Source organism: Typha angustifolia, chromosome 14 (genome assembly GCF_048772165.1).
Source record: "Typha angustifolia cultivar Huaian chromosome 14, ASM4877216v1, whole genome shotgun sequence".
NCBI lineage: Eukaryota > Viridiplantae > Streptophyta > Magnoliopsida > Poales > Typhaceae > Typha > Typha angustifolia.
In genome coordinates this window covers 6,532,770-6,555,750 of record NC_133252.1, presented here as the reverse complement: position 1 = coordinate 6,555,750, position 22,981 = coordinate 6,532,770, and the positions used below count along the sequence as shown (strand labels likewise).

General features: G+C 37.2%; 1 protein-coding gene across 1 annotated transcript in view; it reads left to right on the top strand.

The window, feature by feature from the left end:
• The window catches only part of LOC140775299 (protein HUA2-LIKE 3-like), a 38,925-nt gene extending 16,181 nt beyond the window's left edge, over positions 1-22,744 (top strand). Inside the window, exons 4-12 of the mRNA XM_073118501.1 lie at positions 3,886-4,360; positions 10,267-10,375; positions 10,462-10,574; positions 10,654-10,841; positions 20,614-21,088; positions 21,183-21,633; positions 21,845-22,018; positions 22,197-22,242; positions 22,324-22,744. Of these exons, the coding sequence (XP_072974602.1) occupies positions 3,886-4,360; positions 10,267-10,375; positions 10,462-10,574; positions 10,654-10,841; positions 20,614-21,088; positions 21,183-21,633; positions 21,845-22,018; positions 22,197-22,222 (2,011 nt within the window). The 3' untranslated portion in view covers positions 22,223-22,242; positions 22,324-22,744. The remainder of the gene's footprint in view (positions 1-3,885; positions 4,361-10,266; positions 10,376-10,461; positions 10,575-10,653; positions 10,842-20,613; positions 21,089-21,182; positions 21,634-21,844; positions 22,019-22,196; positions 22,243-22,323) is intronic.
• Positions 22,745-22,981: the final 237 nt, after the last annotated feature.

Below are 22,981 nucleotides of genomic sequence, written 5' to 3'. Positions count from 1 at the left end.
GGCTGACTCTATCTAGACATATCCATAGTAACAAAACGAAAAGCAAGAGCACAAGAACAATAAATAAATTAAGAGAAAGTGCTCAAGACTAGAAAGTAATAAACTATGCAAGCAGATTACCACTTCAAAGTGATTAATCCTAGGATGTCTTGCACTGAAACGACTTGAGAAAATCCCAAACAAGCTCATATATGTGTTAGTAAGGTTTATGCTATGCTACAAGCTATCCCTAGATCTCTAGGCAGAATATTCTAGAATAAGTAACCACAGGTCTAGCATGCAAGGAGTTTCTAATAAAGATGAACAATATTAAGTTACTAAGGCATGCTTACAAACCACATCCATAAACACAGAATTTACGTGGAAAACTTTTCTATCAGACACAAAAAAAGAAAAAACTGTGGACCTGCCCAATCATATCTATCTATTAGAGGACTACAATCAGATACAAGGCTTACAAATCCTCGGTTAACATGGTGCTTGCTAGTAGACTCACCTCTGCCTTGGTATGCCATCCCGGCTACAGATCCTCCTCAAAGTGGTAGTGGTGGTGGATGGATGAACAAGCTTCAAGCTCCGCAATATCTCCTCCGCAAATTGGTGGTGGTAATGGATGGATGAACAAGCTTCAAGCTACTCGAGGTCTTCTTCAAAGCTCAACAACGGTGATTGGACCTTTGCATATGAAATGGATCTCTCCTTTCTTCTCCTTGTGGCTATTTAGGGCTTTCTTGGATGTGAGAATGATCACTTGAAATCCCCTAAGGTTGCTCTTAAATAGTGGAGAGAGACTCAGATGGCTTAAATTCTTCACTAAACTTCCTCAATCCATCTCAGCTCAGTGCCACCTTTTATTTGAATGTGTTCTGCCGTATTCGAACAGTACTAATAGACCATTAGAGTTTGTTCATCCTTGGGCTCTGTCTCAGGGTTTCTGCAAACCTTTCAAAGCTGGTGTTCGCAAAATGTTTGAGCCTTCAATCACTGTTTGAACAGTGGCACAGCTCGATCCTACACATTCTGTAAATCTGCTACATGAATGCTGAAAACTGAATTCTGATCTTATTTCTTCACTCCAATTACCCAAGTGTTGTGTGCGTTGACTAAGAACAATAAACGATAAGATTGTACACATGATTTAGAGTGTATTTTATGTACACGAATTTTCTACCTAGATAATAGCACTGACAAGTATGATGGTTAATCATTAATTAGTTGGCTATTCTGGTTGGGCCTATATTGCCTCTGTTTGGCTTATAATATTTGAAGTAGATTTCTCAATTCCCTTACATTTATTTGAAACTAAGGGATATAAAATTCTACCAAAAGTTTGTTAATAGAGATTTGTGGCCCGTTGGTTAAAAGATATCAACAAAGGGGAGGCCAAGGAAATATTACTTCAAACTGAGTTGATGATTTTTCAAACTATGCGCACTAATATGCGTATATGGCCTATCGCTTTGTTGGCAACTTGCCGATACACATAGATAATGCAAAATTTGTTATTTAAAACTGGTTGACTATTATTTGTTTAGTATGCTTAAATAAATGGGTTTGCGTAGAAGGAAGTTCCTTATGTCCTTTCTTATTCTTTTTCATATTATAATTACTGTTTTGTCCTAGTGGATGAGTCCTCTGATACGGGGTTTGGGAAGAGTGCGCCACCTTTCATGTAGGGAACATGTGGCAAACCTATAATTGATGCCCTCATTTTGTTTCATTTGATTTTCTATTTTCCTATGATGCTAGAATTTTAAAATTCATACTTCACTTGTGCTTGCAAAACTGCACGTGTATATTGTGCAGTCCCTTTGATCGCTTGTATAAACTTCCTTTAGAAACACTCTTTAAATGGAATGTCATAAAGAGATTGGATATTAATTAGATGAGATTTGAGTATGGGAAAATCAATATATAGAAAAATAGTGTGATTGAAGTTGTAATACTATTATCATTTAGAATATATGACTAGTGTTACGGTTCTTGATTAAAGATTGGACATGATCAAATCGCTTCGAATTGTATCATTTTCTATCTTTGTTTAAAAATAAAAATAAAAAAATAAGATGACTTCTAGCGGTTGCGTTCGAACGTGATCGAAGTTTGTTTGAACGCGATGTTCAAACGTCTGAATAGCATTCGCATATCTAGAGCCTTGTTTTTGGCCGTTTGAATGCGTCGAGGGCCGTTCAAATGCATGTCGGTTAAGTTGTTTCGTATTAGGATTTATTTAGAGTTTTTGGATGATTGGCTAGCCTTCAAATTTGTGGAAAAGCAACTATCTTTGTATTATTGAAGATTGAACTTTATTTTGCATCTAGCCTTGAGCTAAACTTTTCCCTTCTCCTTCCTCTCCGTTGGTATTCAACCCGAGCTTCCTTCTACGGCCAAGGATAATCTTTCGTCGCTTCTCCCTCCTCACTCCAGCGACTAGTCATACCTAGAAGCTCCTTTCTCTCATTTCATCTTGTTCAAGATACTAATCCATCTACCATAGCATAATCATTTTCTATAATTCTACCATATCATCCATGCTCATCCCGCCATCCTCTGACCTTTGGTCACTATTTTCTTCATAACTTTGATCTATCTGGCTGATCGATGAGATTTTTGTTGCGTTGGAATAACATATCCGAATTTCAAATTGTTTCAACTGTTGGATTGATCCCTATTGCTTTCAAAAGCGTCGTGTTGAGTTTTGTCCAGATTAACAACTCAGATAGGCATTTATCTTTTACGAGGGTGACTGTAACAACTGGACATCTCATTTGTGACTTTCTCTCAAACATTACGAGATAAGGACCAAAGTTATGTAAAATCCACATCTACTTCAAATTTCGCATGATATTAGGTGTCCAAGTCTGTTGGTAAAGCTAGAAAGTTACTTGCTATATTTATTGGAGCTTCTCATTCCCTATGACAATGTAAAAGAAAGTAACTGGTTCCAAGAATTGCTGTGCCATTGGAACGGGGCGTGTAGATTTTGGTTCAGCATGATACATGTTGTTGCTTGTGCTGTGCCGAGTGTAGGCACACTCTTAGATGTTTAGGGTTTTTAGAGCTTAGCTTAGGTTTTAGTCACTAAATAGAAGTATTATACCCTTAGATATTGGTGTAACCATCCAATTTTGTGTAGAAATATAAGTAAAAGTGTTGGTCTTTCAACCTTAGCCATCGGCAAGTCATAAAAGTGTCATTAAGCAGAAAGTTAAATTGTCTAGCAAGTAGATCTACTTCATTATCAAGAAAAAGGTGTATCATTTAGAAGCCAATTTGAAGATTTTCTCCACTTTATTTTTCTACTTTATTTTTTTTCTAATAGATGTAGAAGCTTGGAGAAACACTAACTTTTTATTTATGACTACAATTTTAGCCAATAAGTCAAAATGGTTGGAAACCATATAGAGTTCATATTATCCTACTTTCTGCACTTTTGGAAGTAGGGTAGAAAATTTGAGGAAAACCCTAATTTTATATTTATTGCTGAAATTTCAATCTTTAAATGCAATTGGGTATCGTGAACCTGCATTTAATCTACTTAATATTACACTAATTAGGCTCCAATTTTGTGTATTTTTTCCTTATCTTTCTTTAACTTTTAATAATTAAGTTTGACATAGTAGCACAGGGGGGGAATCTTTGGCAGATCCCGTGCCATGTGCTAATATTCTTGACACAATATGCGATGGACAACATGGTCATCATTTACTGATTATAGAGAAATATAAGCAATTTTCAAAGTTGTTAGTGAGAAATAAGAAACTTTGTTTGGCATCTGTGTGTACTCAAAATTTGCATTGTACACTTTCATCTTATTTGGTGCTTAACTGATTTACATACTCTATTGATTTAAACTCAATGACATCCATTATTTTGATCTTGTAGGCATAGTTCTCCAGATACAATGCTGCAAGAGGTTAAACATAAAGCAACTCTCAAAGATTGGTGTATCTCTCCTGATTCAGCACCTATGAAAGATTTGATTGCTGCTGCTCAAGCTAGGAGACTTCTGTCTCGGTCTACTTCCTTTTCAGATAATTTTATAGATCCAAAGGTTATGCCAGAGGCTGCGGTAATCCCATCTCCATTCAATAAGGAAGGATGCTCTGGGCAGGCTTCACCTTCAAATTCCAGGACTTGTTCTACAGTTGATAGGATTCGCAGTTTACAGATTTGTAGCAGAAGTCCTTATGATGGTCTGCGGCAGAAAGGCTTAACAAAATTAGCAGGGCATGCTGAAGCAAATGCAGCACGAAAGGCTTTTGAAGCTTTGCTTTGTACACTATCAAGAACGAAAGAAAGTATAGGCCGAGCAACGCGTCTTGCTATTGAGTGCGCTAAATATGGGATTGCTGGAGAGGTATGAACTATTTTTAATTATCCCTTCTTTCCATTGTATAATATCATTGAGTGGCCCTAAAAGGAATTCATATCAGTTAGTGCAGTAAGGTTGTTATTTCTTTAAGTTGGTTTCATTTCATTTGTCTTAAAACTATGGTTCAATATTTGGTGATTCAGTGGATTGATAAGCATGCAATTTTGTGATTGCTTGTTACTGTGACCTTTGGTTGTTTACAGGATGGTAAAACATTCTATGGAGATTACTGCTGTGAAGATCTAATTTGACATAAGCCATTGACTCAATTATAGAAAGCCTTCTATTTCTCTTAAAGATTTTATAGAATTTGGTTTCTAAATTCATAAATGGTGATGGTATATGATGGCAAATGTGCTATTAGAAACTAGATAATACACTTTCCATAAAAGGTCTTTGTAATCTTCCTTGTTATACTATAATTAGGTACATAATGGTAGTGGTAGATGCGGGAGGAAAATTTTGGTTCCGATATTGGAAGATAGATACATCTTTATAAAGGAAGAAATTCTAGAGTTCAATTTTAAATAGTTGAAACAAACAAATGATCTGATGATGGGGAAAATACTACATAGTTTGTCATCACTAGAGATAGAAATATTGTTGAGATTAGACCCTTCCTCTTCTATTATCCTATGATTCTCAATATTGAGAAGTTGATGCAAAGATATTAGGTTCATGTTGATTCTTTTTTCTTCTCCGATCTTGTGTCTTCTAATCCATTTTCTTGAAACTTCAACCTTGACATGTATTGATTAGCTATATCTTTGAACTTTGAAGACATGGTGTTGACTTTGTTCAGATGCACTTTGTAAGAAGAAAAGGGGCACCCCATATTCATAGTTCATACTACTGATACCTAGCTCCTAGGCTCTCAAAGCATACAGTAAGAATATAGTAAGAAGATTAAAAAAAGATATAAAGTGAGAATAAATTTGTATTTTCCTTCCTTTTTTCTGGATTTCTTGTTTAATTTAATAGAAGGCTTACAACTATTGATGAGGGGGACATAGAACTATAGAAGGTCTAATCAGATTAGTCTTATCTAGAAGTTTGTTTATTTAGTGTATGGTTTTATGCTATTCCCCTCTCCATGGATTCCTTATTGTTAGATAATTAATAGATCCACTTGATACTTTTAATGCAGCTCTAACTTTCAAGCAATGTTGGTGATCATGTGATTAAATGTAGGCTAAAGAAATTCAGCAATATAGTTAACAGACGGAGTAAATGATTATAAAGTCTTCTATTAAGATGTAAGTATGATTGAATACAGTTCAGCTTAAACTTAACAAGCTATAATTAACAAACTGTAAGCTAAATGAATTCAGCAATATAGTTAACAAACAGAGTAAATGATCATAAAGTCTTCTATTAATATGTAAATACGATTAAATACAGTTCAGCTTAAACTTAACAAACTAGCAAGTCTGAAATTTATAACAAAAGATATGGCCAAAGAGAACAATGGATCGATTACTAGACTTTGGTTTGAAAATTCGTAGGAAGATAGGAGTCTTTCGCTGATTAGGTCTAGAGATATGAAAATAAAAATCCTAAGTCAAAGTCGAAGTCAATTTGGAAATCTGAAGCCTACTCTAATTATGTAAACCAAACTCAAGTCTTTGTGTGGAATTTCGAGTAAGAGTAGGAAATGCAAAACTGAGTACAAATAAGAAAAGTAAACAGGGTTTTACACACCAAGACTCATTCTTTCAACGTGGAAAACCTTTCTTGCGTAGAGAGGAAAAAAAACTACGAACCCGTATAAAGTCGATTGACCATATTTCACCAAGTGATAGAAACAATACCTACAAAACCCCTTCCAACACTCCAATATCGTAGTGTTTAAGTAACTACGTAAACATATACCGCATGATTAACTATCGTTCTGAAGAAAATCGTGTCCCTTTGGTAAGCACGTGAGCAACGGATCAATCTTCAAAAGCATGTGTGTTGATGTTGATGAACATTTCAGCTCTATTCAATGCTACAAGATCATTCTCAACTATATCTTAAGCAATCAGATAAGTGTAGAAGCACGGTTCTAAGTTTCAGTTTTGATCCATAAAAAATGAAGCATTTTAGAGTTTCAATCGGTTTTAGAGTTCTATTTTTTTGGTTTTGTCCTTTTTAAATAATAAAATAATTAAAAAACTACAAATTTAAGAAAAATAACATAAAATTTTAAAAACTACAAAAATTAAGATAAATCACAAAAAATCTACTAGCATTTTATGAAGAAGCAAATTAATAATCGCTACCACTTGATAGAATTTCTTTGAGGATCATACAAATATTTGTAGGCGACACTATTCTCGTCATCGTCTTCATCACAATAATGAAAATAATGTTGATGATGTACAAAGAAGCAGTTGACTAATGATGCTCTTGATATGTGTCTCAAGCATTAGATTAAATAACACTATAATCTACATAACTATAACTATGTCTCGACTTTTTTCGAGTATATTTGACTTGAAGCATCACTAGGAGTAGAAAACCCTGATGTTGTGATACGCTAGGCTTCCAGAATCAAAAATTAATTGCATAATCCAACTCAGAAAGTTAAGGAGAGTCCGAATCTAGTCTTAGAATTGGAATTCAGTATGTGATGCATTGTCCATAGAAGGTAGGGGTGGCTGAACAAAGATTTGACTATTGGAATTGGATGTAACTTGGAAGGTTGGTGGATCATGGATGGAGGAACGATTCTATCAGAGTGAATCGACGAAGTGGTGGCCAAGTGGTGGTGGTGGAGCTCGGCTAGGGTTTGGTGGTGGTGAAGGAGATGGTGGCATAGTGGAAATTAGTGGTTCGTGAGAAAGAAAAAGGACTAATCTTTTGTTCTATCTTCGCACAAGATAAAAAAGAGATAGCTTCGTCTGTCATTTCTAATTGGGTCGAGAGGGGAGGGCAGAGATTATGGACCGTCTCTTTGGGTTGAGAGGCAAGCCAATCAAGGACGTAGACAACAAGATCAACAATGGTGGTTAGCCAAGCTTGGATGAATGAAACATGAAGAAAGGGTCGAATTAGAGGAAGGAGAAAGATTTCTAATTGATCAAAAGATCCTTAGATAGGTGCACACCACAAGTATAAGTAGGTGCCTACATGAGACCTGGTTGGCCTAGCTCGACTGGCTTGCGCTTGACTAAACTCAATAACAATTAAGTACAAATAAGCAAATAATGAGTCCATAGGGTCTAATATGAAATACAATGACTAATAAGCTAAGACGAAGCAATAAGCAAAGAGAAAAATGTTATGGGGCTAAGTGTAAATCCCCTAACTTGAGCCTAATGTGATCAGATCCTTTGCAGCGGCTTGGTCTAGTTGAACCGTATTCTTTGTCCATGTGAACTACAGATAAGACAAGCTACAGAAAGATTGTTGGAGAACTAAGAAGCACAGATACGGATACGGGACACGGATACGACACGATACGGACACGAGGATACGACAAATCTTAAAAAAACAGGACACGATACGTTTAGGACACGGCAAAATAAATAAATAAAAGCATTATATATATTATCGATATGTTTAAAGAAATATTTTTCTAAACTTATAGTATAAATACACAAGCATGCATACTATATTAATATATTTTATATAACTTATAATTATTTGTGGCCCTAGGTGTTCACATATTCTATATTAGTGTATCATATACTATTATCATATATATTATACACCATACATAATTATTTTTAATTTTTATTATATTAAAATGCTAGACCACCAAGGTGCTTGCACATCGCCTAGGCATCCATACGAGTGTGTTTTGAAGGGCATTCGCTTTAAAGAGGCAGTGCATTGGCTACCCTGCAAACTGAAAATGTGGCAGAGAAAGGTGCCCAACTGCCTTTGCGTGCCACCTTAGCAAAAGAATTATGCTTGGCGTGTTGACGATTTAGCCTGCCTTGACATTGAAGCGAGTTGGATCGAGTTAGGTATGCTATGGGATGTGAGAATATATATACACCCTCAAATTAATTCATCTTATCAACTCTCGAGCCCTAAAATCTTTTATCGTCATCCTCTCCCAAGCTTCCATGGTTGGTTGTAGTGAGCAGCACAAGGCAGCAGATGGTGGCAGGTTCCTCTCTCTAACTTTCATACAAACTCACTCTTTTCCCACTCCCATCGATGGCCATCCCACTAATGACGGCTGCCTCCCCACCGACAACCACCCTATCAATAGTCACTGAATTACTATATTTACTATATTAGTATATATTATGGATCATATATAATTTTTATATACTTTTTTGTAGTAAAAATACTAGACTGTCTTGGCATCTGCATATGCGACTGTGGGCGCCTTTTAAAACATTGCCTATGAGTCAATGAGCATGCCAAACTATAAAGTAGCTTTTTTTTCTTTGTTGTCTATTGGTGACATGAATAGCTTGGGGTTAGGTCGACTTTGAGTAGGTTTCAATACTTGGCTTTGTCTTACATCTCCTCAAACTTTATATTGCTGATCCGCATGGCACCCCTCCTAGCAGGCTTCACTATTCGTTGTTGCCGCCGCTGCCTAGATCGGCGACCTCAGACTTGCTCGCGATGATCGACAACGAGGTCGGCGGTGATGGCAAGCAACGACGATGATAATGAAGAGTGAAGTGCTGTTAGCCTTGTGGCATGGCTGACAAGTCTCCTTCTCTTATGGCATGGCTACTATAGGTTGAATCTCTTCTTCTTTACTCTCCTTCTCTTGTGGCATGGCTGACAAGTGCCGTGGCACTTACTGTGTCGGCTGGTGGTCGGCACAGCCTTTGTTGGGCCATACCAAAATTGAGAACCCAAATAATTCGTATCAAAGGTGCAAACATTTTTTTTCAGAAAGGCCCATGTGGACTGCTTAAGCTGCCCAAACTCAGTCAAAATGAAGATCAAACATTCTTATTCAACTTCTATTTGGTACTATGAACAACTTGGCCCACATAATTTGATTCTTAATACTTTTGACAACAAACTAAACATTGCATCTCATGTACATCTTCAATGATTCATCCTTGCTGCAGCAGCACATCATGTTGAAAAAGTATTACCGTTTATAATAAGTCAGATAGGTAACTTTGTTGTCTTCTTTTTTGTATCACTATATTTTTTTCATCAATGTGATGTTGCCTTTCAGGTGGATAACTCACATTAACAATCTTTGTGAGATCTAGAACTCTTAGTCATTCTAATGTGATACTAAATTTGTAATGGTTGGTACTAGGTTCTTATGTTTTATCTCTGATTGATACTTAGTTCCTTTTGTTGAAATGGCCATTATTTTTCATAACCGAGAAATATTGCACAAATATGCTGACTGTTAGGCTAGTTGACATTTTAAGCACCTCATCAGGTGCATACTAGTAATACAGTGATCTGTGATCCCTCTGAATATAAATGTCAAGGTCCAGGAAATGCATATTGTTCCCGTTATCTAGAAAATGCTCCAGCTCGTTGGGTTTACTTTTGTTGAGGCTCCTCTTTCATTTTCATTACAATACTTAGATGGACCACACTACTGTCGTGTGGTTGAGTAGTGATGTAGGTGAGTTGTTGCAAACCTATGAATATTTTTGAGGCTAAACATGATTCTGCTTTTTGCGTTTATATGTTAAAAGAGTCTTACTGAGCTTTTGGTATTGACAGTTATTGGTAAGTCCTAATTATTTATGCCGGCTCTATCAGTAACATGTTGCCTTCTGTATTTGCTTTCTGTGGTTGAATAATAGCTGTGTATATGATGACTGCATTCTGCAGAAAAAGTTATGAGCATATTGAGCATCAAGATGTTTCCCTACATGATTGCATTACTTGGCTGCAAGAGGTTATTTTGTTTGATATTGACCTTCCTCTACTCTGCTGCAATGTTATCGATTATCTAGGTAGTTGATATTCTTCTTGAGAATGTGGAAAGGGAAACAAACTTCTACAAGAGGGTAGATATATTCTTTCTTGTGGATTCAATAACTCAATGCTCTCGCAGCCAAAAAGGTACTCGTATATACTGTTTTGGGATCTACATCCTTCAGTAATTCTTGCAAGTCCTTGTGTCTAATGGATCTTGTAAAATTTTTTAGGTGGAGCTGCGGATGTTTACCCTTCTCTTGTCCAATCAGTACTTCCGCGTTTGTTGTCTGCTGTTGCACCTCCTGGAAATGCAGCATGGGAGAACCGTAGGCAGTGCCTCAAGGCAAGTGCTATTTTAGGATGAATTGCTTCTTTTTTTTTTTTTGTAGTGTGATCTATACCTTACTATTTGTGGCCTATAGGTTCTGAGGTTATGGCTTGAAAGGAAGACCCTCCCAGAATTCATTATTCGTCATCATATTAGGGAGCTTGAATCCATAAATGAATCATCTTTCAGTACTGGTTCTTCTAGACGCCCGACAAGGACTGAGAGGGCTATAAATGATCCTTTAAGAGAGATGGAGGGAATGCTTGTTGACGAATATGGAAGGTTTGGTTCTTTGACCTTCATATCACTTTATGTTAATGTTACTTTATTATACTTATAGACATGATATACTTATCTTTGAAGGGAATGCTAGTTGTCTTATCTTTGTGTTTTATGTGATGCGAATCCTAGACATTATACTTATAGACCTTTGTGGCTTGTTCCTTCACACTACTGCAGTTTTGGATATATTCTGGAAACCATGGTTTAGGTCAAATCTTATATATCTGTAACTGATCAGTAACAAAACAATTAATAATTTGGGTGAGGATAATATAATGTAATATGGCGATAGAAACCATCTTCATGAAGACTTTGAAGATGGAGATCTAATTGTAATCTATAGGATAAGCAATTATGAAAGCAAGAAAACCATAAGGACCCATTTGGTTCCCGGTTAAGTGCAAATCTAAAATAGCTATTCTAATTTCTTACTTTTAAAATTGTACCTCTGATTTATTTAGTGTAGGGTAATTTGATGTTTGATTGTAAATTAGAATAGTGGTATGTTAATTATTTTTTATGTGATATAAAGTTGAGCTAAAAGTACAAATTAGAAGTGAAATTAACTCAAATACACTTTTTTGACATAAATTTAAATTAAAGTATTTGAATTTCTTGCTGGTATGCACTGCATACTTGTAAGTATGCTATACATTCTTGAATAAGGAATGAGATAGATGGGTGGTAGGGGAGGAGATATGTGAGAAAATTGAGGGAAAACTTTTGGTATATAGAATGACTAGGTGGGTGATAGGAGAGAGGAGAGAGAATTTTTAAAATAACTTTAGCCAAATCAAGGGTAAATTATAATTAGGTTTATATGTGGAATAATTTGAATAGTTTTTTTTTTTAATTTAGAGTGGGGAAAATTTGATGTTTTGCTACAAATCTAGAGTAATTTTTCTTAATCTAGAAGATGAAGAAGGATAACCCAGAACCAAACGGGGACTAAATGTCAATTCTAGCAAAGTCTTTCTGGTACACCATATATTTACCTTTTGCAATGTAAAGCAGCCCCCATAACCTAAAACAGCCACCTAGCTGAGATGGTGGATATTGGAGGTGGTGGAAACTAGAGCTGGTAGGGAGAGACTCGTAGAGATGTGGTGGAGAGAGAATGAGCGAGATATAGATAGAGATGTGGGCAATGGTTTCATGTTGCAAATGATGGAAAATGGGAGGTGGTTAAGGCAGAGAGATAGGGAGATAGAGGAGAGTAACATTAAATAGTCATCCCTGTTAGAGGGAGAGAGGGAGAGAGAGGTTTGTTGAGTTGAACAATAAAGGGAATTCAGGGTTAGAGATTTTCTTGGTCCTTTCTTTCTGTAACTATCCAATCCAAACCACCAATCTAACCCTCATCTCACCTGCTAATCTGTGCCTCAAATGCTATTGGGCTGCCTTTGCCTAATCGGATGCCAAAACCCAACTATGTGACCTGCACTACCTTGCTAGGCTGCATAAGGCCATGTGGGGCAGTCCATGGTGATCGCTCATAGTGCTTTTTAAATTTTTTAATACAATGGATGATTTATTGTTTGTTTTATATCTTCAATCTTCATGGTCTTGAGAAAGAAAATTCTGATTTACTGTCTAACCGAGCACTAAGTAATGTGATGGCAATAAGAAAATATAGAACGAGAGAACCTAGGAAGAGAAGAGAATGATAAGTGATGAGGGAAATTTGCGTTGATACCAAATCTACTTAAGGCAAAGGGTCCTACTATGTTTCGGTAGATTATCAAGTAGAAAATATTATAGAAAATATTATAGAAATTAGAAATGGCTGAAGATAAAGAGAACTAAAGAGAAATAGAGAGGTCAACTACACCAAAGAAAAAGGCCACATTCACTTCAAGAATAAAGGCAATTCTATAATAAGTATTCTTGTTTATTATTCTCAAAAGAAAGCCTTTATTATAGGAATAACTATTTCTATATTATTTGTATATTTGGAATAAAAGTAACAATTATTTTTGATGTGATATAAAGTGATGAAAAAGATAGAAAAATGTGTATTTTCCTAAAATTATAAAAATACCCTTTAATTTAATATAAATTAGATTATGGGATAGATCAATATATAGGCAGGCTTTATGTATGCAATGGATGCATCCAATACATTATCGTTCGATATATATGCAATGCTTTTGTTTTGCGCTACCCACGCATGCAATGCTTTAGAGGTTGTTATCTATGCAATGCTTGATCGCTATTTGTGCAATGCATGAGAAGTTGTTGCTATTTGTGTAATGTGGGGGGGAGGTGTGCGTTGCTTGAGATATCAAATTAAACTATTTGTCATTGACTATGCATTATAAAAGTAGGTGTGTAATGATTGAAAGGTTGGTGTATAATGTTTGAAAAATAGGTATGCAATTGTTATATACAAATATAGTACTGTTCACTAACTACCATAAATAGGTCTTTGAGAGGGGAAAGAGAGGAGTGATGAATAATGATAAGACAATGATAAGATGTTTGAGAGAGAGAAGAGAAGAGTGATCAATTATGATAAAACATTTAAGAGAATTTGTAGTTAAATGAAAAATAAATTAGTAATTCAGTTAGTATGGAATAAGATATAATTTGATGAATTGTGTTTGTATTATGGAATAAAGCTTTGATGTTCAGTTGTTATTTTTAGAATTAAGATATTTTATTTCAGAACAGGGAAAAAGTTAATCTTAAAGTGAACGGGGGCCAAATCTTTTTTATAAATCTATCATTTGTTGGATGTTTAAGCCCGATAATTGCTTTTGTATAATAGGACACTATGGAGAGAAGCTACCACTAACCTAAAAATCCTAATGAACAACCCTAATAAAATCTGACTAAAATACATACATACTCAAAATTAAGAATATAACTAGTAACCCAATGTCTTGAACTTCGATTTAAGTTTTCTTATAATGTATTTTTGTGCTTTTATCAACTCTAACCCCTCACATTTATGGGAGTTAGGCAATTGCAACCAGTGTATTGAAAGGCGACTGTGGTTGGCAAGCCTAGGCGGAAGGCGGGGCACCAAGTTGGTCTAGCATTTTTATATATATATGAAATAAAAGACAATATAGTATATATAAATTTTTTATTAGTAATTTACAACCATAACAAAAAGTCACAAATTAAGTATACATATATATATTGAGCATGGCAACTTATACATTGGGAACCCACAATGCTTTGAAAAGAGAAGTGGGTTCCTAAAGCAGAGAGAGAAAAGGAGAAATAGATTCCCAAGGCAGAAAGAGAAAAAAAAAGATAAAAAGAAAAGATGTAGAAGTGAAGAAAAAGAAGAATAGGAACGGAAAAAGAAAGATAGAAAGAAGAGAGGTAAGAAGTGAAGAAAAAGAAGAATAGGAACCTCTCTACTCTTCACTTCTCAAGCAGATGATGGCGGCAAGAACGTGGCCTCTCCACTCACTCTTGTAAGCCTCTCTTGTTGCCAAAAGCGCAAGTCGGGCTGCCAAATGACAAGGCAGCCTGCTGTATAATAAATGGCGGCTTTTTCGCCATTAGCAGGCTTCCTAGGCGCAGTGCAAGGTAGTTGGCTTGCTGCCCCATGTTTGCTGCCGCCATGGCTGCCTTTGAAAAGCAGTGATTGCAACAATGATATGTGCCTATATTGTGGATGAACTTTACTTGGTGATAATGATCATAAGTGATGTAGAATGAGAGTTTCAATACAGAAGGAGGAGAAAGCCCACGAAATCCACCAATAGGTTGCTGGAATCCACCAACAGGTTGCTGGAATCCACCAACAAAGGAAAAGTTGATTATCTCAAAATCTCAAACTATTCGTCAATCCCAAATGATAATATAACACGCCTTTATATAGGCAAACCGTAAAAAGGACAAAAAATAAAAAAACCTCTCAAATAAAGGAATAAAATACCTTTATGTAAAACCTCTCAAATAAAGGACTAAAATACCTTCATGTAAAACCTCTCCCTCATAACTTGTCACCCAACCAAAGCATCACTGAATGGGTTGTCCTCCTCTGAATGTGATGTCCTCATCAAATCTCTTAGGGTGAGAAAACCTCGTCTTTGTTGAGTGTAGCTGAGGGTGGCTCTAGTAGAATTCCTAGCGGTTAGGATCTATTTGCTGAAGCTCCTCACGCGTGATCCATATGCTATCAGACTTTGGCGGTCTCTCCATTAGATTAGAAATCGGTGAACACTTGCGTGAGATGTTATTTGTTCATTCTAAATAGCATTTATCTTTTCTTTTTGTGTGGATGGATAAGGGTAATTGGTAGGGTTTAAAGTACATATATTTGGATCATGGGGGATGGATACATGAGGTTTATAGGCCACTATTTTCGGTATTAAAAGTGGAACTAATGCTACAATTAGAGGGAATATCTATAATATAAGCATTAGGTTCGATACGTTTTAATACGCCACAAACCATCCGTTATTGCTGTAAGTAAAGCAGGGGCAACACATGGACTTAGGCTCTCATAAATGAATCCTTTATTTAACAGTTCATTTACTTGTCATTATAATTCAACATGTTCAGCGGGATTCATTTGGTAGCGAGGCAAATTAGAAAGAGAATCTTTGGGGACGAAATCAATGGCATGTTGAATATCACGTAATGGGTGGCAAATGGCCAGGCAAATCTTTAGGGAAAATATCTTGAAATTCTGCCAAAAGAGGAGCTAGTTCTTCAGAAGTTGGGGTAATAATGTGATTCTCTACTTCGCAGGCCAATAAGGCAAAAACAATGGTACCTTGGTTCGCTTCCTTTTCAAATTATTTGAGATTTATGATGTACAAACCCTTTTGATTGGTAGTGTTCTTTTTTGTTATCTTTATTAGCTAGTTTGGGGTGCATAGGATTAATTATGATTTTTGCACACTCAAAAATGAAAGAACACAAGTTAGATAAGCTAAAATGTCACATCTCGATCAAACAGCTATGGACGACTTAAGATAGTATGCCCCACATCCATTGGCATGATGTCATACCAAATATCTTCTTTGTATGAAAGAAATTAGATAGGAACAAGACAACACTCTATGTCGACCCAAGATACTTTGTAAGGACTTGTATGAGGAGTAGATTTTAATCCTAATCGGGACACTACACTAGAAGAGATTACATTAATGCAGCTTCCACTATTGATAATTACCTTGCAGCCTTTAGTCCCGCATTAAAAGTAAGTGTGAAAAATTGTGTTGCAACACCAATTATCAGTTTCCCTTGGTTGAGTCAATGTGCATCTGACAACCCCAACAGGATGGTCCTTAAAGGTATGTTCCTCACCACTATCATGCATAGCATCAAGTTCTGGTTCATAAATTTGTTCATCGGCGTTGTCTTCTTCAACTACATTTTCCTATTCCCCAAGGTCTAAGGCCTTACTAGGATGATGCATGTGGGTTGTTTCTAGGAAGAGATGTTGCACTTTAACATGTGCTCTTCAAATTGAGGCATGTAGTTGCTTACAAATCTCGTCCCTTGCCTAAAATTGTTCCACTGGTCCAATAAATAGCTACGATAAGAATTGGGCAAATATTTTTCTTTTAGTTTCTCTATCATTTCTACCCAATCAATATTCGGGGGTTGATTTCTTCGGATTAAAATTTGTTCAGTACTTTGGCAAAGTAAATTGGCAGATCTGACTATCTTCATTTGTGCAAATCTAACTTTTTGATCTTTAGACAAGTTATACCATCGGAAGAATGGTCCATTTCTCGAATCCAATACCCGTTGGATCCATCTACTCAACAAACATAGCAGCATCCACCTTAATATTTTTCATTATTTGATCTTTAGGGTCTCAATATTTTTCGTAAGTTGTGTTGTTTTTAGATCTATTAACATTCGGATCCACAATTTCATATTGATATTGACGTTGTTGTGGGAATTGGTTAGGAACTCTTCCATGGTAATGTTGATGAGGATCAAGTCATGGGATGTCAAAGTTGAGGTTGGCACGTGTAGCTCCATATTAGAAGCTTCCACATCACTCTCATTTCTAGATATCTCATGACAAGTTTCCAAAGCCTCAAGAGGGGTATTGATATTGTCAAGTTAGGTGGCATGTTTCTCAAAGGATTCCTGAATGAATCTTTCAATATCATCTGTGGTGTTAGGTTCCTTAATAGACTGGGATTGAGAATTTGAAACTACCCGACCACTATGTAGGTTCATACAAATAGATTTTCTATAATGATAATGCAAGGAGAAATGTGATAAACTAATACTAATATATAATAAGAGACTGCAGTGAATCTCAAATAGTAAGCAACTAAATAAACTAAGGCTGATTTTAAAGAAACTTCTACCTAGAAGAAAATGTTACAAATTCACAATTAACTGCAATCCAGTAGTACACTCCTTGTAACAAAAATAGTCACTCGGATGTTAAGATTTTCCTACTAATCAAGCTAGTAATGTCATTAATATCAAGTTTAGTATTTAACAAAAATGTAAAGCAAATGACTATTGCTTGGTGGTAGTGGCACTCAGTTATTCTCATGCTTCAAAAGTAATATTTCCACAGAAATTAAGACAAAGCTCAAAGATGATTAAGTAACATTGACAACGAAGGATGATACCCATTTCGATGTACCCGTTGGAGGTGCGCACCGTGACTATCATAGCAAGATGGAGGTGGACCAACGCTTGCAGCAGCAGCAGCAGCAGGGGAAGGATGGGGCTGCGATAGTAGGTGGAGGAAATAGCGGTGGTGGCAATACGTGGAGGCGCTGGTGGTGGCAATAGGTGCTAAAGTGGTAGTGGCGGCAGCTGGTGGAGCTGTCGATGTGACAGCAACAGGTGGAGGTGCTGATGTCGCAGCAGGTGGAAGAGGCGCGAGTAGTGATAGTAGGTGAGTAGCGGCAATGATAGACATGATAACAAACGGTGGTAGATTATAGGAAGGCCTCTATGAAGATCCGTGAGCATTGATAGTGGTAGTAGTAGTAAGAGGAAATGGCAATGTGGTGACCTGGCTATGATGGCAATGCGGACGACGGTAGTAAAGTCAAAGGTGATCGTAGCAAAAGGGATCGACAAGAGAGTGTCGGGGAGGTGTGGATAACGGAGTGACGATACTGGTGCTAGAAACAACGGTGGTGGCAAAAAGATAGTTGTAGTGGTGGGCTTGAGAGCGGTGATTATGGTGGCATGGTGAAGTGGTGACCGATGGATAGAGGCTTGCGTAGCGGTAGTGCTGATCATAGAGGTGGAGGCCGAGTATTGGTGGTGTTGGTGTTGACAAAGACCTCGGTGAATCAGCGCCTATGAAGATTGGGAGTAAAATGAGAAAGGGAAAATGGGTATTGAGATTGGCTGGAGGAAGAAGACGAGAGGGTTTGGGTAGAGGGTCACGTGCAAGGCTTAGGAAGCACGTGAATGGGTTAACGGGTTAAGTGAAAAGAAAATGAGGAGAAGGGATTGGGTTATGGCCAATGTTTTGAAAGGTGGCCATGGTGGTCGCCTTATCAGCCACCTTGGTGGGGTAGGAGCACTGACTGCCCTGCATAGTGGCAATGTGGTGGTGTAATGTCATTTGGGCTAACTTGGCGTCCTTGGCGGGCCAAGCATCTCGCTTTGGCAGAATAAATGAGTCTAATCGGTCTAGTAGGTCGGGTACAAGTAACAAGTTTGATAACTAACCATTAAAAAAATTTCCAATCGTCCATCCTTTCCTCTTTCCAAGATTTGAGCCCTAACCCAGCCTCCTCTCTCAATTGGCTACAAGTGGCAAGCTCCTCTCTCGATCGGCGACAAGTGGCGGCAAAACAACATGAAGAAGGTGGCCATAATTTCTCTCTTTCACAATCTCACTTGCTTACACTTTTCACATCCCAACTAGTGGCCATCGGCACCACCTCTGACTTTATCTCTTTCTCATTATTTCACTCTCACTCTTCTCGCTCTCTCTTCGTATTCCTCACTAGTGAGGTTGAGGGAAAGTTGAGAGCTTGTTTTACCTACAAGAGCTTGGTTTTGTATTGCGTGCAAGCGCTTGGTTTAGAGGAAGTGAAGCGGAAAATGAAGAAGAGGGGAAGGATAGGAAAGTTCCGATGGTGGTTTTGACATGTAAGTGAAAAGAAAATAGAGTTGAGTTGAGGAGGGTGTAAGTGGACTAAGTGGGTGTGTCACACTAGTGGAAATAAAATATGACAATAGGAGAAGAGAGCAAGTGTTGTTATTATTTTTTATAAACTATATTATTATATATTAAAAAATTATATTATTAGACTTTTATATACTATGTTAGTATTTTATATTGGTGTAGTGCACTCTTAAAAAATTTTTATATACTATGTTAATAATTTACTAATTTAGTATATATTCTATATTATATATGATTAATTTTTATTTTTATAAATTAAAAATTCTAGACCTCGTCAGTCGCCTTGTCGCGCGCCTTTCATGTTGTTGCTAGGCAGTAGAGTGACTGCACGCTACTCGTGGCTGCCTTTCAAAACATTGGTTATGGCTGAAGTTGGGTTGATAAGTTTGGGTTGTAGGTTTGGGCTTTTTGGGTGATTAAACTTTAGTTGAGTCTAATTTGAATGGATGATCGGGTTTAGTTATTAAACTTTGGTTTTGGGTTGGAATTGATTTGGAGGGAAAAGAGAAATTTGAAAAGAGAAGAAAAGGCAATTTGAAATTTCGAAGGTTTGGTTGTTTGGGTAGTTTTGATAAAACAGGACTTGACGAAATATTAAGGAAACAGTGAGATAATTAAGGAAAAGAACAATGTTTTTGTCCCTCGCTAATGGTGATTTCCTCATGCAATTTGGATTTGGAACTTATCATGCTCGTTGTGCATCGGACTCCATAGCACTTTGGTGTTCGTGAGGCGATTGATTGAGCGAAGAGGAAATGTGGTGCAATATAGAACTTGAGAGGCAAAACGTTCATAAACTAAGTACTTTTAGATCTGATACCATAACTGATGTAGAACTAGAGTTTCAATGGAGATAAAGGAGACAAGCCCACGGGATACACCAATGGATTATTGGAATCTACCAACAAAGGAAAACTTGATAAGCTCAAAATCTTAAAATATTCATCAAGCCCAAATGATAACATAACATGCCTTTTTATAGGCAAACTCTAAAAAGGACAAAAGATTAAAAAGCTCCCTAGAACAAAAGACTAAAATACTCTCATGTAAAATCCCTCCCTTACGACTAGTCACCCAACCAAACCGCCACTAGATAGACTGCCCACCTGTGTGTGAGTACACGTCCCTTAATGTAGTGTCCATACCAATAAGCCAAGACAAGAAGTTACGACAACATTAGATATTTTGGTGATAATGGTGACTAAAGAGGGCATAAGCCTCATATATGTTGGTTGTATTGTTTAAGAGTTAGTGTTACTTTCAATGGTATGATATTTGATGCAACAATTATATCTCATGTGTGGTATCTTCATGAGCCTCAGTCTTGTGTTCAAGATAGAAAGATAGCATGATGAAGCTTAGAGCTCAGGTGTGGTATTTGATGCAACAATTAAGTCTCATGTGTGGTATCTTCATGATGAAGCTTAGAGCTCACCTTGAGGGTTGATCGATAAATAATGACCACAAAGTTTATACTCAATCTTGCTTATTTAATACATGTGCAAGATTGAGATGAGCTAGAAGTGAGCGAGGGAGCTCATTTGACAGTAGATGATGGTACCAATGTTGGTTGATAGTGTTTTTGCTCAACTTAAAGTTGCTTGAATGGGTAGGTTTAGGGATTTTTGTTGCTTTCAATATATTTTTCTCACTTTTTGTTATCTTGATCAGCAACACCGGATTTCAGCTTCCATGTTTACTTCATACAAGTGTACTTGAAGACGAGGAAGGAAGTCCCTCTGAGGAAAAGGGTTTTGAGGCTGTTACTCCGGAAAGGTATATTCACATAAATAATGAGAAAGGTACAACTCAAAATTCTTCCGAGAAGCATCGGCATATCTTGGAAGATATTGATGGTGAACTTGAGATGGAGGATGTAGCTCCTCCCTTTGAAACTGAAGTGAGATCTGTTAGTCAACTTGCAACATCTGATAAATGTGCTGAGAATCAATCAGATCAACATCAGGCTCCAGACTTCACTCCCCCTCTACCCAATGAGACGCCACCATCTCCGCCCCCACTGCCATCATCTCCTCCACCACTAGTTTCCACTTGCCCTGCTGACATTTCTATTGTGTCTCAACCTGTAGCAGATTCTCAAGCTCATGCTGATCCAGTTAAGTTGCATTGTTCGAGCATTACTCAGGTAATTTTTTTTGCCTTATGATTTACCCTACGGAAGGAAATTGTTCTGAGGTATGATTTAACTATATCCATTTTGACATGATGTTTCTGTGCAGACCTTCCAAAATCAACAATCTCAGTCTGGTCGCAGCCTGAATTCAGACTTGACTCTGTCAGAATCATTGCAGTTTCATAATCCTGGATATGGAGGAAACCCTGTGCAGATGCCACCCCCTGGCGCATCTCTCAATGCTCCTGTATCTTATGGCAGTTTCTCTGTTCCTAATCCAGCTATTCATCCTGCAAACAATTTTCAGCCAGCCCCACAATTGCAAAATAATGCTTATCATTTGCAGCCACCCCCACCCCCACCAATGGTTTCAAATCAGTTCTCCTATGTTCAAGCTGAACCACAACAAAGGCCACAGCCTTGGGGAAGTTGTCCTTCATTCTCTGAGAGGTATCATCAGTATAATGTGCATGATAGAGGAAATATCTATGGCGACAGAGGTTTCAGGCAACCGATGGAATTTGAGGGGGGCAGGTTTAACCCTGCCATACATCCAGGTAGTCTTTCTCATTGTTAATTAGCATTATAAATATTGAACTTCTGTTATCTGTTCCGCGGTTGTATAGTTGTGGAAGTCTTCTATATAACACTCAGATGTTTGAGTTGTCCTCTAATCACATTATGAAAGGCTATGGCTTTAATCTGTTGTATTAGTTGAATTTATTTATGTATAAAATACTGACCAAATTCACATGATGAATCATGCAGCTCCCTCATTTAATAAAATTGAAGCATCGCCTAATCCATTTCCACACTATGGACCACCATCAGATCCTTCACCAGTTACATGCCCTGTGTGGTCTCTTCCTCCCAGGATGTCGAGTTACTCATTACCTGCTTCTCGACCTGCAATAGAGGGTCCTATTTCACAAGTGTCTGGAGGTGGATTAATTTTGGAAGTCAAATCTTTTTTATGATTCTGTTATCACATTTACAATTTTTTCTATTCAGCGATTTAGCCAAATTTACTCTGTACCAACTTCCTGTAGCATGACATGGCCAAAGCACATTTAACACAGCTTTGTTTATTACATTCTAAATCTTTTCTCTGCTTTGGCAGCACCTGGTTACTGGAGACCGAGATAAGTACCGTAGCATTGTAAATGGTATATTTATAGTTCCAATCGATCTTTACCTATAAATGCAACTACCTTTATACATCTCTTCTCTGACTTGGTCTTGTTTAGGTCTTGATGGCATGCGATCGAATTCAGTGGATTGCTCTGATGTTTTGATGGAGCTCCGATAAGCCTTACCTCTTCCACAGAAACTGGGATAATCAGCAAATTCCCACTGGAAGATGCAAGCTGCATCCCGCCTCCTTGTACATATGGTATTTTAGCTCTATTCTGCAAATGCAGAAGCGGAAGGATTGATTGGTTGTGGGAAGAGAGCTCTGTTACAACGACGGACCTTGGTGTATCAATCTCTATTCTTCCGTAGATTACTCTGTTAATCTAATAGAAGTTAGAAGTGTCCTTGTTGGTCTCTAATTTATTCATTGTCCTTTGTCTTTTTCTTGACATAATTTATCAGGCCTTTTTCCTAAATGATAGGGCCTCAGTTATATACATAGCCTAAGTTAATACAAGATTTTGGTTAGAACTATGAACTTGTTTTAGCCTTTTTGTTGTGAATTTGGATTCAAATATTTAAAATGACTGGTGGGTCGTTGGGGGTATAATGGAACCGAGCTTGGTCGATTCAGCTGCATCAAGCTTGTCTTGAAATTAGTTTTAAACCTGAGTCAAAGGGTCAAGCTTGCATTGTTTATTCTAAATTATACTGTTCCAATTGGTAAACTTGATTTGTTTTAAATTCGAGTTCGCCTTTCTTTTTCTATTT